This window comes from Ranitomeya imitator, chromosome 9, assembly GCF_032444005.1.
Source record: "Ranitomeya imitator isolate aRanImi1 chromosome 9, aRanImi1.pri, whole genome shotgun sequence".
Lineage (NCBI taxonomy): Eukaryota > Metazoa > Chordata > Amphibia > Anura > Dendrobatidae > Ranitomeya > Ranitomeya imitator.
In genome coordinates this window covers 134,104,926-134,121,246 of record NC_091290.1, presented here as the reverse complement: position 1 = coordinate 134,121,246, position 16,321 = coordinate 134,104,926, and the positions used below count along the sequence as shown (strand labels likewise).

Genomic DNA, 16,321 nt, shown 5'->3' with positions numbered 1-16,321 from the left:
AAGAGGCAATGGCGGCCGCTGGCGGCGAAACTGCACCCTACATTTACTGCAGCTTCAAACTTGATTCTTGGGAAGGGTTCATGTCGGGTCTTGATATGTGCCAACCCACTGGAGGTAGATGCCAGGCCACTATGGTGGGATGTGCCGGGCACAGACAGTCGTTTTTTGCATTTTCTCCTCGACCATTCAATCATCTGACAGTTATCTCTCCTACTCTTCTGCCCCAATATACAGTGGGTACAGAGAGTATTCAGACCCCTTTACGTTATTCACTCTTTGTTTCATTGCAGCCATTTGGTAAATTCAAAAATCTTGTAGAATGTAGAATTTTTTGCTAATTTAATAAAAAAGAAAAACTGAAATATCACGTGGTTATAAGTATTCAGACCCTTTGCTCAGACACTCATATTTAAGTCACATGCTATTTCCTTGTGATCCTCCTTGTGAAGGTTTTACTCCTTCATTGGAGTCCAGCTCTGTTAATTAAACTGATAGGACTTGATTTGGAGCGGCGCACAACTGTCTATATAAGACCTCACAGCTCACAGTGCATGTCAGACTAAATGGGAATCATGAGGTCAAAGGAACTGGCCAAGGAGCTCAGACACAGAATTGTGGCAAGGCCCAGATCTGGTCAAGGTTATAACAGAATTTCTCCAGTATTCAAGGTTCCTAAGAGCACAATGGCCTCCATGATCCTTAAATGGAAGAATGGGACCACCAGAAGTCTTCCTAGACCTGGCCGTCCAGCCAAACTGAGCAATCGTGGGAGAAGAGCCTTGGTGAGAGGTAAAGAAGAACCCCAAGATCACTGTGGCTGAGCTCCAGAGATGCAGTAGAGAGATGGGAGAAAGTTCCACAAAGTCAACTATCACTGCAGCCTCCACCAGTCGGGCCTTTATGGCACAGTGGCCCAATGGAAGCCTCTCCTCAGTGCAAGACATATGAAAGCCCTCATAGAGTTTGCTAAAAAAAAAAACACATGAAGGACTCCCAGACTATAAGAAATAAGATTCTCTGGTCTGATGAGACGAAGATAGACCTGATCTGGTGATCATTCTAAGCAGTATGTGTGGAGAAAACCAGGCACTGCTCATCACCTGCCCAACACAATCCCAACAGTGAAACATGATGGCAGCATCCTACTATGGGGGTGTTTTTCAGCTGCAGGGACAGGACGACTGGATGTCATTGAAGGAAACATAAATGCCGCCACGTACAGAGATTTCCTGGATGAAAACCTCTTCCAGAGTGCTCTGGACCTCAGACTCGGCCGAAGGGTTACCTTCCAACAAGACAAGGACCCTAAGCACACAGCTAAAATAACATAAGAGTGACTTCAGAACAACTCTGTGACCATTCTTGACTGGCCCAGCCAGAGCCCTGACCTAAACCCAATTGAGCATCTCTGGAGAGACCTGAAAATGGCCGTCCACTGTTGTGAATTCTGTTATCGAACTCCCTCCTGTGGTCATGAATGGTACTTCGGCAAGTTCTGTCCATGGACTCCCTCTGGTGGCTGTGAGTGGAGCTGCTGGTTCTGAGGTTCCTTCCACAGGTGACCTAGTTTATCCTTTGGCTGGCTGCTCTATTTAACTCCACTCAGATCGTTACTCCATGCCAGCTGTCAATGTTCTAGTACTGGTTCAGTTCGCTCTTGGATCTTTCTGGTGACCTGTCTACTCCAGCAGAAGCTAAGTCCCTGCTAGTTTATTTGTCGTTCATTGTTTTCTTGTCCAGCTTGCTATCATGATTTTGCCTTGCTAGCTGGAATCTCTGGGATGCAGAGTGGCACCTCCGCACCGTGAGTCAGTGCGGGGGTCTTTTTGCACACTCTGCGTGGTCTTTTTGTAGTTCTTTGTGCTGACCGCAAAGATACCTTTTCTATCCTCAGTCTGTTTAGTAAGTCTGGCCTCCCTTTGCTGAAACTTGTTTCATTCCTGTGTTTGTGACTTTCATCTTAACTCACAGTCAATATTTGTGGGGGGCTTCCTTTACCTTTGGGGAATTTCTCTGAGGCAAGGTAGGCTTTATTTCCTTTCTCTAGGGGTAGTTAGCTCTTAGGCTGTGAAGAGGCGTCTAGGTCATGTTAGGTACGCTCCACGGCTATTTCTAGTTGTGTGATAGGATTAGGGGTTGCGGTCAGCAGAGTTCCCACTTCCCAGAGCTTGTCCTGTGTTAGTTTAACCATCAGGTCATTCCGTGTACTCCTAACCACCAGGTCCATAACAGTCCACTAACATTCACCATCCATCCTGACGGAACTGGAGAGGATCTGCAAGGAAGAATGGCAGAGGATCCCCAAATCCAGGGGTGAAAAACTTGTTGCATCATTCCCAAGAAGACTCGTGGCTGTACAAGCTCAAAAGGTGCTTCTACTCAATACTGAGCAAAGGGGCTGAATACTTATAACCAAGTGATATTTCAGTTTTTCTTTTTTAATAAATTTGCAAAAATTACTACATTTCTGTTTTTTCAGTGAAGATGGGGTGCAGAGTGTACAGTAATGAGGAAAAATGAACTTTCTTGAATTCACCAAATGGCTGCAATGAAACAAAGAGTAAAAAATGTAAAGTGGTGTGAATACTTTCGGCACCCATTGTACATGCAAGCTCTGCAGAGCATGCATGGATTCTGGATGTATTTCCTTTTTTGCCGCTGACAGGAGCTGGAGGAAAAACCTGAGTGTGACCTTGCTCCCTGTTACACCCAACTGCACAGACAGGTTAATGTGAGCAGTTGTTCTTTAGGTTTTTGCGTTATACAGCCCGCATCTGCCTCTTGCAACAAAAAAAAAAACCATACAAAGAACAAAATCCTGATGAGAACGAAAACAAGCTGTGTGCATGAGACTTCTGAAATCTCATAAACTTCGCTGGTACTGTAAAACGCAGCTGAAAATTCGCATTAAAAAAAAACGCCGCAAAAACGCCTAGTGTGAACGTAGCCCAACAGCTAGCTCCTGAACACTGCTGTTAAATATTAACCCTTTAAATGCAACTGTCTAAGTGTCAGCGGCATTTAAAGCGAGCGACCCTGCTCCGGCGTCCGTTTCGAGCACCCATAGGTGCCAATGAGTTAACCGACACAGTATCGGGGGTCTACGGAAGGTCTCCATCACCGCCATGTCGGTGCTACCTGTGAAGACCTGCCATAGTCTGGACTTCATTGGAGATCGCGATTTGTACTATCTAATCAAAAAGCTGTGATGGTATAAAAAGCAAGCAATAGCAAATTCAGGCTAAAAATAAATAAATAAAGGTTGTAAATGAACAAAAAAAATAACATGATGTATAATTTACCATCTTTTTTTTATGACATTTTAATCATCTGGATGGAGTCTGAGCCGCAGCTAAAGACGTTCCATGAACGGTTTAATCAATTTCATCCTACCATCAACTTGACACTCAACTACTCCTGCACTGAAATTAACTTTCTGGACACCATCATTAAGCTGCAGAACAATGAAAGAGAGACATCCCTGTATCAGAAGCCAATCGACTGTCCAACATACCTTAAATGGGACAGTTTCCATCCAAAACACATAAAAAACTCTATTGTCTACAGCCAAGCCATCAGATACAATCGTATTTGTTCCAACCCAATGGATAGAGATGAACGCCTTGGTCGCCTCAGAAAGACCTTTTTGAATCAGGGCTACCATCCAAGAATAACTGAAAACCAGATCACAAGAGCCACCAGAATATCAAGGAATCACCTGCTACATTACAAAGCTAAAGAAGAAAATAACCGGGTACCTCTAGTAGTTACCTACAATCCAAATCTGGAGGTGCTAAGGGGAGCTGCACGGAAACTACAACCTTTACTGCAAAAAGATGCCAACTACAATCCATTTTTCCAGACCCCCCATTACTGTGTTTTAGACAGCCCCCAAATCTAAGAAGCATCACTGTCAAAAGCTCCCTGTCCTCTCCAACAGCTGCAGGTACCTTTCCTTGCAACCAGAAAAAAAATGTAAAACCTGTCCATTTATAATGACCACGGACAAGATAAAGATCCCCAATTCACATCAGGACTACAAGAAACCAGGTACTTTCAGCTGTGTCACTTCTAATGTGGTGTACCTAATTATTTGTACTAAATGTCCAACTGGGGGTCTGTATGTAGGGGAGACAGGGCAGAAACTGAGAACAAGGATGAACTCTCATCGCCATACAATAAGAGAAAAAAGAATGGATCTACCTGTGGCAATACATTTCTGTCTCCCAAATCATAACATTATGGACATGAAATTACTTGTGCTAAAAAGGAGCTTCAAATCCTAGAGAGACAGAAGAGTCTGGGAATATAAGCTGATGACGACCTTTGACACTCTCAGTGCAGGAATGAATGTGTTGCATGGATTTATGTCTTTTTACATCAACTAAGGAACTTGCCCCTCAAACCATATGGGGTCATCACAACAGAAACCCTAAACACAGGACAATAAAACAATCCTTATCTAAGAATTGGCCCAATATTTATGGACATAACTGTTTATCACCCATGGTAATTCTGCTTCATGTCACCTGTCTTACCATGTTTTTTCCCCTTTTTTTCCTATACTATGTTGTGCATAAATATGTGATTCTTCAGAATTTGTTTTAGTCTTTGCCTGATGAAGAGACCTGTGTAGTCTGGAGAGCTTGCAATTTGTTACCATCTTTTCAGTTAGCCATTAAAAAGGTATCAACCACTGAGGACTCTCAATTCTACATATTTTTCTATCTACTGGCTAACACGGTACCAAGATATATTTCTTTCCTGCATCTTTTTTTTTGAGCAGTGGAGGACCACCAAACCTCCCACAAAAAATTTGGATAAAATGCCATGAAAACGTAGTTTGTATTCCAACATGGTACCACTTGAAGAAAAAAAAAAAATAGGGTCTTACAGCTCCCATGGATGGAAAAATAAAAAAGTTATGGGTCTCAGAAAACAGCGACACAAACCAAATTTTATTGGCACTTGTTACTATTACGGTGACAAGTGCCACATATGTGGAATCTAAAGCATCTGCTTAATGTAAACGTCCATTAATTGCTTTCTTCTAATCCAAGATATGTCATCAATTTAGGATCTGATGATTTCGGAATTCTAGTAACCCAACAGATCCGGCAAACAAGATGGCTTCAGCAGGGATTTTTTTCTAGATTTTGACTCCCCATTGAAATGATCATTCAAGTAAAAATGGCTGGTTGCAATACTGTGCAGGAAAACATAAAAAGGGGAGCAGTGCTAGATCAGTTCAGGGACCCCTTCTTTCTCAGGATTTTCTGGAGGTCATAAAGATAAACCATCAGCTTATAACAGTAGGAGTAGCCCTTTAAATTCCTGCTGCAAAGTAACAAACGTAAAAGCAAGAACAGTCGTGCAGTAGAGTTACCAGTCAACAAGTGGCATTTCCATTTTGAAAATTTGGTAATGAGCTTTAGTTATATCCAGTATTATATCCCAGAGCTGCACTCACTATTCTGCTGGTGCAGTCACTGTGTACATACATTACATTACTTATCCGCAGTTACATCCTGTATTATACCCCAGAGCTGCGCTCACTATTCTGCTGGTGCAGTCACTGTGTACATACATTACATTACTGATCCTGAGTTACATCCTGTATTATACCCCAGAGCTGCACTCACTATTCTGCTGGTGCAGTCACTGTGTACATACATTACATTACTTATCCGCAGTTACATCCTGTATTATACCCCAGAGCTGCACTCACTATTCTGCTGGTGCAGTCACTGTGTACATACATTACATTACTGATCCTGAGTTACATCCTGTATTATACCCCAGAGCTGCACTCACTATTCTGCTGGTGCAGTCACTGTGTACATACATTACATTACTTATCCGCAGTTACATCCTGTATTATACCCCAGAGCTGCACTCACTATTCTGCTGGTGCAGTCACTGTGTACATACATTACATTACTGATCCTGAGTTACATTCTGTATTATACCCCAGAGCTGCACTCACTATTCTGCTGGTGCAGTCACTGTGTACATACATTACATTACTGATCCTGAGTTACATCCTGTATTATACCCCAGAGCTGCACTCACTATTCTGCTGGTGCAGTCACTGTGTACATACACTACATTACTGATCCTGAGTTACATCCTGTATTATACTCCAGAGCTGCACTCACTATTCTGCTGGTGCAGTCACTGTGTACATACATTACATTACTGATACTGAGTTACATCCTGTATTATACCCCAGAGCTGCACTCACTATTCTGCTGGTGCAATCACTGTGTACATACATTACATTACTGATCCTGATTTACATCCTGTATTATACTCCAGAGCTGCACTCACTATTCTGCTGGTGCAGTCACTGTGTACATACATTACTGATCCTGAGTTACATCCTGTATTATACCCCAGAGCTGCACTCACTATTCTGCTGGTGCAGTCACTGTGTACATACATTACATTACTGATCCTGAGTTACATCCTGTATTATACTCCAGAGCTGCGCTCACTATTCTGCTGGTGCAGTCAGTGTACATACATTACATTACTGATCCTGAGTTACATCCTGTATTATACTCCAGAGCTGCGCTCACTATTCTGCTGGTGCAGTCCCTGTGTACATACGTTATATTATCCTGCCTGGGTTATGCCCACAATGAGATACCGTGTGCCAGACTATCATACGGCTACAATCCCATAGTGCAGCTACGTATAATTTTACCTTTCAGATTAAGGTGCATTTTCTGGCCATCGCTCGCCTGTCCTGAGCCTGCAGAAGCCATATTAATCCTTCCTGCAGAATAAATCAGAATTAGACTGTAGTATGATGGTGTCAGAGGAGCAGCGATATTTCCCAGACATAAGTCGCCTCACATCTAATGGCTGCTATGACTCCGATCTACCAGACCACATGCATTTGTCATGAGCTACAACCCTCACTATCAGGATCAAGTTTACAGCATCAAGAAAACAATACTTAGAAGAAAGAATGCCAGGAAGATGAGATAGAAGGTTCTGATTGGTGGAGCCAGAGGTGCCTGAAGCTCTAATGAAAAGTCAGAAACATGGACTACAATGACCAGGTCGCATGTCAGAGGGGGCTTTGACCCCTTCCCTGCTGGGGCCCGGGTGTGACTGCTACCTCTGCCCTTATATAAGGTCCTTACATTGTTATACTGCTTAAGTCAATAGAAATCGATTTTTGCTACTTATGACCCTACAGAGTGAGGAAAGCTAAATCTCCGGTGACCACATCAGGCTGGCTAGTCCACAGAGGAGCGGAGGATTCCTGCAGGTAGGAGGCAGCTTTCAGGGCTCCTGACGAGCAGATGGACCTTGGTCCTGCTGCGACTGCAACGTAGGGAGACCTGGAATCGGCTTGATTGAAGCTGAGGTGCATATACTCGACCTCGGCTCCATTCATTGTCCATGGGATGAGTACAGTGGCAGTCCAATAGACAATGAATGGAGCATTCGCCGCGGGGGCTCTGCAGGACACCATTTTTGGGATCGGTTGGGGGTCCCAGAGGTCAGACCTCCCATAAATCAGTATGGTTTCCCCTATAATAAGGAGAGGGTATAATTTCCCATCCATCGATTATCCCTCCCTGTAAGCTGTAATCAGACATTTACCAGTAAAAATGGGATATTCCCATCACGGAGAAGAAATTGCATCTTTGCAAATAGTTTTCTCTTGAGATTTTAGCCTGTGTAATTAAAGGGGTTTTCCAGTTTAGGGGGAAAAAAAAAAAAAAAACATTTCCCGGCTGCAGATTGTTGTCACAAAACAGCCTGTGCTTTCCTCCTCCTCCCCAGGTCTGGCGCAGAGTGTCCCCTGCTCCCCATATGTGCAGCGCTGGCATCACATCAACAGCGCTGCAGCCAATCAGTGAGCTCAGCAGCTCATATGTCAACTCACGTCGTGCTGACCGATTGGCTGCAGCGCTGTCAGTGGCAGAGACTCCGCACAGGACACAGAGGTCAGACACCACAATGATGGTAACTCCTCTATAACCTGCTGCCGAGTTTCCAGACCACCGCCTCCCCAACCTTAGTGAAGCCCAGTCTAAAAGTTGCTGTGGGACTACAAATCCCAGCAATCCAGGTGGTAAAGCATTACACAAATATTCCTGGTCACGCCTGGCACAAATAATTCCCTCACTTCCTGCCTAACATAACTCACGTCCCCCCTTTTCTTCAGTATATGGTCACTAAGCCCCCTTTAATTCGCCATTAACCCCCTCCTGGACCTGTGTTGACATTACCTGCCTTCTTTACTTCCGCCTCCTGCACTTTCGATCACGTGACCATCGGCTCTCTCAGCTGACCCGGAAGTATGTGTGGCAGTACACCGGAAATACAGCCGCTAGCCGACCGTTCCGCGTCGCCATGTTGAGTGGGGCGGAAGTTTGGGTTCTGCATTAATTATAGTCCCCTCCTCTGCTCTGTGAGTGTATGAAGTGGATAGCACTAACTTATTGCTGTCTGCACTCTGCGTTTATCATATAAATGCCCCATGATTTGTACCAAAATGTCCAGAAAAGCTGGGTGTCCACCAATTCTACCACTGGGCTAGTGACAGAGCCAGTCAGGCTTGTAGGATGGTTACCAAAGGATGAAAAGTAGATTTGGGGGCTCTTTGTCTCCTCCCTCCCATATAGTTGCTGTGTCTTGTGATTTGTGACTGCTGCAGCTTAGGCCGGCTTCACACTCAGCGTATGAAAATACGGTCCGTATATTACGGCCGTAATACGCTGAAAAGTCCCGAAAATAGTGGTCCGTAGCTCCTCCGTAGGCAGGGTGTGTCAGCGTTTTTTGCGCATGGCATCCTCTGTATGTAATCCGTATGGCATCCGTACTGCGTGGTTTTCTCGCAGGCTTGCAAAACCAACATACCGCTATAGAAATGATCCATGTGTCCCAAAGAGAAAAATATATATATATATACTGTCTATATATATATATATATATATATATATATATATATATATATATATATATGTCAGTAGACACATATATGTATATATATTAATATTTATTCCAGCGCTAGACAGCTTGAAAGCCGGTAATTCAATTACCGGCTTTTTCTTTCTCCTTCCTAAAACCCGACATGATTTGAGACATGGTTTACATACAGTAAACCATGTCTTCTCTCCATTTTTTTTGCATAATCCACACTACTAATGTCAGTAGTGTGTATCTGCAAAATTTGGCCGTTCTAGCTCTTAAAATAAAGGGTTAAATGGCGGAAAAAATTGGCGTGGGCTCCCGTGCAATTTTCTCCGCCAGAGTAGTAAAGCCAGTGACTGAGGGCAGATATTAATAGCCTGGAGAGGGTCCACGGTTATTGGCCCCCCCTGGCTAAAAATATCTGCCCCCAGCCACCCCAGAAAAGGCACATCTGGAAGATGCGCCTATTCTGGCACTTGGCCACTCTCTTCCCATTCCCGTGTAGCTCCCAGGCTTTCTAGGTAAGTTCCCACGATCTATGAAAAGCCAGCAGAGGGCGCCTCACCGCAAATGAAGCTAAATATAGATCATTGATCTATATTTAGACTCATTCTCCGGGGTTTTGCAGCAAGGAGTAGCATTGCATTAGCAAAGCTCCTTGCTGCAAAATGTTTTAACCCCTTCAGAAGGATTTACATCGTTGGACGTTACAGATCTGCGGAGGGTAAGTATATTGTTGGTTTATTATGTTTTTTTACTTACAGAACGAGGGTCTTCAGTGACTGAATTGGGCGTAGAATAAAATACTCCAACAACCATTGTTTTTATTTCATTAAAATAATTTTAAATAATGTGTTTGTGTTTTATTTAACCCTTTACTACAATTGGATTAATAATGGATAGGTGTCATAATTGACGCCTCTCCATTATTAATTAGGCTTAATGTCACCTTACAATAGCAAGGTGGCATTAACCCTTCATTACCCCATATCCCACCGCTACACGGGAATGGGAAGAGAGTGGCCAAGTGCCAGAATAGGCGCATCTTCCAGATGTGCCTTTTCTGGGGTGGCTGGGGGCAGGAGTTTTTAGCCAGGGGGGGGGGCCAATAACCGTGGACCCTCTCCAGGCTATTAATATCTGCCCTCAGTCACTGGCTTTACTACTCTGGCAGAGAAAATTGTGCGGGAGCCCACGCCAATTTTTTCCGCCATTTAACCCTTTATTTTAAGAGCTAGAACGGCCAAATTTTGCAGATACACACTACTGACATTAGTAGTGTGGAATCTGCAAAAAAATGGAGAGAAGACATGGTTTACTGTATGTAAACCATGTCTCAAATCATGTCGGCTTTTAGGAAGGAGAAGGAAAAAGCCGGCAATTGAATTACCCGCTTTCAAGCTGTATAGCGCTGGAATAAATATTAATATATATACATATATGTGTCTCACTGACACATATATATATATATATATATATATATATATACCTATTCTATGTGTACACATTTATTCTACCTATTGGACTGTAAGCTGTTAGTGTGATTTTACTGTACACCGCACTGAATTACCGGCTTTTCTCTCTAACAGCGCTGCGTATTTCTCGCACGTCACACTGCTGGTCCGTGTGTAATCCGTATTTTTCACGCTTCCATAGACTTTCATTGGCGTATTTCTTGCGCAGAATGGTGACAAACGCAGCATGCTGCGATTTTGTACGGCCGTAGAAATCAGATCAGTAAACGGATCAGTAAAATACAGCAGATAGGAGCAGGGGCATAGAGAATAATTGTGCCGTATTTTTTGCGAGTTTTACGGACGTAGTTTCTGCGCTCTTACGTCCGTAAAACTCGCAAGTGTGAAGCCGGCCTTATACTGTTCTCCTGCTTCTCTCCATCACCACTGAACCCAGTGATCGTCTGCAGCGGTCATTTAAACTGTAATTTTATACCCAATATTGTGCAATATTCCATAGAAAAGAAAACAACTTACTGATCAGTGGGATTCCAAGAATAGGAGTTTGGAACGTGGTTCTGTCTTAAATGGTGCGGAAGTGCCGCCTCAGCTCCAGTCATTGACTATGGGTCTGATGGAACTACATGAGGACACCACTCCGCTAATTCCGGCAATCCTATGAACAATGAGTAGAGTGGAGATCGGCCATGTGCACCTACGCTCCATTTAAAATTGGGGTCTGCAAAGCCCAGTCTCTAGGTTCCAGAGCCTTGCTCTCGAGTTTACTGGGGGTCCAACCACTAAACGATAACCATCTTCAGAATTAGCCTTTATTTGCTGTTTATAGTAAAGGTGTAACAAGATCCACGTGTATTGGGACCGTTCTGGTTCCTGCTTCAGGACATCATTGTGTTTTTACTGTCCTGCATGAGTCTAGTTACATTTTTCTGTATTTTTTACAAGCGAGCCGGGTCATGAATCACCCAGTTTTCATTCATATGTGTCTAGGTTCATTTATTAGAAATTATATGTATTAAGAAAAAAAATATGGCATGTTCACTCACGAGCGATATTACAATACAGGGAGAGGATATGGAGCACAATCACACGACAGTTGCATTCTTAGGCCGGGGTTCCTCACATCACACTTGCAGGTGTGACCCCGGCCTTAGTCTAGGGCAGTGGTACCATCCCCAACCTTTTTGACCTAGAGAGCCACATTCAGCACTGAGAGCGGGTCGCGAGCAACATCCTACTCCTGTCCCCCTCAACGTAGTGTCAACCGAAGCCCCCAATACGGGTATAATGATAACCAAAGCTTTTTGACAGAAATCATTCCAAAGCAGTATACTGAGATCCAGGGGTTCCCACAATGCCCCAATTCATTATTCTCCCATCAAGGATTTCCAACACACAGTCTGACCCAGCTTCAAGAACGTTCTCTATCGGGCAATATCATCCTCCATACCTAAAACATCTCTAAACCCCTAGTATGTGTGCATCCGGATCTGCTCATCTGTGCAGGGCTACTCAAAAATTCACCATTTTGAGATGTGCTCCTCATACCTGTTTGCTAGACCTGGAACTAATGCACCAAGCTGGCGAGCCACAATTCATGGGACCGCAAGCTACATGTGGCTCCCGAGTTACAGGTTGGGGACCCCTGGTCTAGGGCTATACAGCTACTTTAAATTTGGATCTAAAAATTGTCAAGGTGGTCACATTTTGGCACAAACATACTGCGACTGTCACCAATAATCCAAACCTACTGGACTTTTAGTTACTTGCGACTTTGACTTGCTTATATAAAGTCTGCGATTTAGTGGGTTTTGCTGTTTTATTTTTTTTTTTCAGCCAAAACACAACTCAAAAATAGTTGCAGACAAACTGCACATACATTTTGGTCATGGGACAGTTTTTAACCCCTTCACCCCAAAGCCTGTTTTCACCTAAGTGACCGGGCCAATTTTTACAATTCTGACCACTGTCACTTTATGAGGTCATAACTCTGAAATGCTTCAACGGATCTTGGTGATTCTGACATTGTTTTCTCGTGACATATTGTACTTCATGATAGTGGTAAAACTTCTTCGATATGACTTGCATTTATTTGTGAAAAAAAAAAAAATTTGTCGGAAATTATGAAAATTTAGCAATTTTCAAACTCTTAGTTTTTATGCCCTTAAATTAGAGAGCTATATCACATAATATAGTTAATAAACAACATTTCCCACATGTCTGCTTTACATCAGCACAATTTTGGAAACATAATTTTTTTTTGTTAGGACGTTATAAGGGTTAAAAGTTGACCAGCGATTTCTAATTTTTGCAACAAAATTTGCAAAACCATTTTTTTACGGACCACCTCACACTTGAAGATACTTTGAGGGGTCTATATGACAGAAAATGCCCAAAAGTGACACCATTCTAAAAACTGAACCCCTCAAGGTACTCAAAACCACATTCAAAAAGATTATTACCCCTTCAGGTGCTTCACAGAAATTTTTTGAATGTTTAAAAAATTGAACATTTAACTTTTTTTTCACAAAATTTTTACTTCAGGTCCAATTTGTTTCATTTTACCAAGGGTAACAGGAGAAATTGGACCACAAAAGTCGTTGTACAATTTGTCCTGAGTACGCCGATACCCCATATGTGGGGGTAAACCACTGTTTGGGCACATGGCAGAGCTCGGAAGGGAAGGAGCGCCATTTGACTTTTCAATGCAAGATTTGCTGGAATTGAGATCGGAGCCCATGTCACGATTGGAGAGCCCCTGATGTGCCTAAACAGTGGAAACCCCCACAAGTGACACCATTTTGGAAAGTAGACCCCCTAAGGAACTAATCTAGATGTGTGGTGAGCACTTTGAACCTCCAAGTGCTTCACAGAAGTTTATAATGTAGAGCCGTAAAAAAAAATTTATATTAATTTTCACAAAAAATGATCTTTTTGCCCCAAATTTTTTATTTTCCCAAGGGTAACAGGATAAATTGGACCCCAAAAGTTGTTGTGCAATTTGTCCTGAGTACGCCGATACTTCATATATGGGGATAAACCACTGTTTGAGCGCATGGCAGAGCTCGGAAGGGAAGGAGTGCCATTTGACTTTTCAATGCAAAATTGGCTGGAATTGAGATCGGACGCCATGTTGCATTTGGAGAGCCCCTGACGTGCCTTAACAGTGGAAACCCCCCACAAGTGACCCCATTTTGGAAAGAAGACCCCCTAAGGAACTTATCTAGATGTGTGGTGAGCACTTTTAACCCCCAATTGTTTCACTAAAGTTTAGAATGTAGCATTGTGAAAATTAAAAAATCATTTTTTCTTTCCACAAAATGATGTTTTAGCCCGCAATTTTTTTTTCCCAAGGGTAACAGGAGAAATTGGACCACAAATGTTATTGTCCAATTTGTCCTGAGTACGCTGATACCCCACATGTGGGGGGGAACCACCGTTTGAGTGCATGGCAGAGCTCGGAAGGGAAGGAGCACCGTTTGAAATGCAGACTTAGATGGATTGGTCTGCAGGCGTCATGTTGCATTTGCAGAGCCCTTGATGTACCTAAACAGTAGAAACCCCCCACAAGTGACCTCATATTGGAAACTAGACCTCCCAAGGAACTTATCTAGATGTGTTGTGAGAGCTTTGAACCAACAAGTGTTTCACTACAGTTTATAACGCAGAGCCGTGAAAATAAAAAATATTTTTTTTTCCACGAAAATGATATTTTATCCCCTATGTTTTAATTTTCCCAAGGGTAACAGGACAAATTGGACCCCAAAAGTTGTTGTCCAACTTGTCCTGAGAACGCTGATACCCCATATGTTGGGGGGAACCACTGTTTGGGCACACAGGAGAACTCGGAATGGAAGGAGCCCTGTTTTACTTTTTCAAAGCAGAATTGGCTGGAATTGAGATCTGACGCCATGTCACGTTTGGAGAGCCCCTGATGTGCCTAAACAGTGGAAACCCCCAATTATAACTGAAACCCTAATCCAAACACACACCTAACCCCAACCCTAACCCTAGCCCTAACCCTAGCCCTAACCCTAGCCCTAACCCTAGTCCTAACCCTAGCCCTAATGGGAAAATGGAAATAAATACATTTTTTTACATTTTATTATTTTTCCGTAAGTAAGGGGGTGATGAAGGGGGGTTTGATTTACTTTTATAGCGAGTTTTTTAGCGGATTTTTATGATTGGCAGCCGTCACACACTAAAAGACGCTTTTTATTGCAAAAAATAGTTTTTGCATCACCACATTTTGAGAGCTATAATTTATCCATATTTTGGCCCACAGAGTCATGTGAGATCTTATTTTTTGCGGGACGAGTTGACGTTTTTATTAGTAACATTTTCGGGCAGATGACATTTTTTGATCGCTTTTTATTCCGATTTTTGTGAGGCGGAATGAACAAAAACCAGCAATTCCTGAATTTCTTTTAGGGGGGGGCGTTTATATCGTTCCACGTGTGGTAAAATGGATAAAGCAGTTTTATTCTTCGGGTCAGTACGATTACAGCGATACCTCATTTATGTATTTTTTTTTTATGTTTTGGCGCTTTTACACAATAAAAACTATTTTATATAAAAAAATAATTGTTTTTGCATCGCATTATTCTGAGAGCTATAACTTTTTTATTTTTCTGCTGATGCTATATGGCGGCTTTTTTTTTGCGGGACAAAATGACGTTTTCAGCGGTACCATGGTTATTTATATCCGTCATTTTGATCGCGTGTTATTCCACTTTTTGTTCGCCTGTATGATAATAAAGCAATGTTTTTTTGTTTTTTTTTGCGGTGTTCACTGAAGGGGTTAACTAGTGGGGTAGTTTTATAGAGCGGGTCGTTACGGACGCGGCGATACCAAATATGTGTACAATTATTGTTTTTTTTTTGTTTTTTTACATAAATAAATGGATTTATTGGGAAATGTTTTTTTTTTTTATGTGGGGATTTTTTTTTTTTTTTACACATTCTATTTTTTTTTTTTTTACTCTCTAACATTGTCCCAGGGTGGGACATCTCTGTATTAGATCAGATCGTTGATCTGACACTGTGCATAGCACACTGTCAGATCAACGATCTGACAGGCAGCTTAGCTGGCTCGCCGGCTAGCCAGGTCACTTCATGACCCGGAAGGAGTCCGGCGGCCATCTTGGATCCGGGGACTCCTTCCGGGTCACCGGAGCAACGCGATCTCATTGCGTTGCTCCGGTGGGAGAGCGCAGGGAGCCCCCGTCCCTGCGCGATCCCCCTCTATGCCGCTGTCACTACTGACAGCGGCATCAGAGGGGCTAAATGCCCGCGATCGCGCCGATCGTGGGCATTGCTGCGGGGTGTCAGCTGTCATATACAGCTGACACCCGCACCCGATCACCGCGGCGTTCAGCGCGAGACCGCGGTGATCGGTGCGCCGTACTAGTACTGCTGCTGGCACAAATGCAGTGCCGGCAGCGCAGTACTAGTACGGCGCATGGCGCGAAGGGGTTAAAGGAACTTGGCAGGAGGTTGTTCCAAACATCTTGGAGACCAAGACCCCAGATCTTCTGTAGATGAGACTTGTACGGATCTTTCTGTCTCTTCATGTGATCCTAGACTGGATGAAGTGAGATCAAGGCTCTGCGCGGAGCCGGATCATCACTTTCAGGACTCATCGTTCTACTTTACACTTAATATTATTCTTAATATCATTGGCTGGATGTTTGGAGTTGTTGTCCAGCTGACGCCTCCATGAAGGTATTACATATCATGGGTAAGGATCTGCCCATACTTCCTGCCTGTATCGCAAGTTCAGGTCCTTTAGGAGGACTAAAATATACAGATAGATAGATAGATAGATAGATAGATAGATAGAGTAAATCATCCCATTTCTCAATTAAAAAAATAAATAAATAAATAAATAATAAACCACAACATTTTGTATC

General features: G+C 43.0%; 1 protein-coding gene across 1 annotated transcript in view; it reads right to left on the bottom strand.

The window, feature by feature from the left end:
- The window catches only part of WWP2 (WW domain containing E3 ubiquitin protein ligase 2), a 46,769-nt gene extending 38,470 nt beyond the window's left edge, over window positions 1-8,299 (bottom strand). Inside the window, exons 1-2 of the mRNA XM_069739099.1 lie at window positions 8,253-8,299; window positions 6,710-6,781 (exon numbers count right to left, since the gene is read on the bottom strand). Coding sequence (XP_069595200.1) covers window positions 6,710-6,770 — 61 coding nt within the window. The 5' untranslated portion in view covers window positions 6,771-6,781; window positions 8,253-8,299. The remainder of the gene's footprint in view (window positions 1-6,709; window positions 6,782-8,252) is intronic.
- Window positions 8,300-16,321: the final 8,022 nt, after the last annotated feature.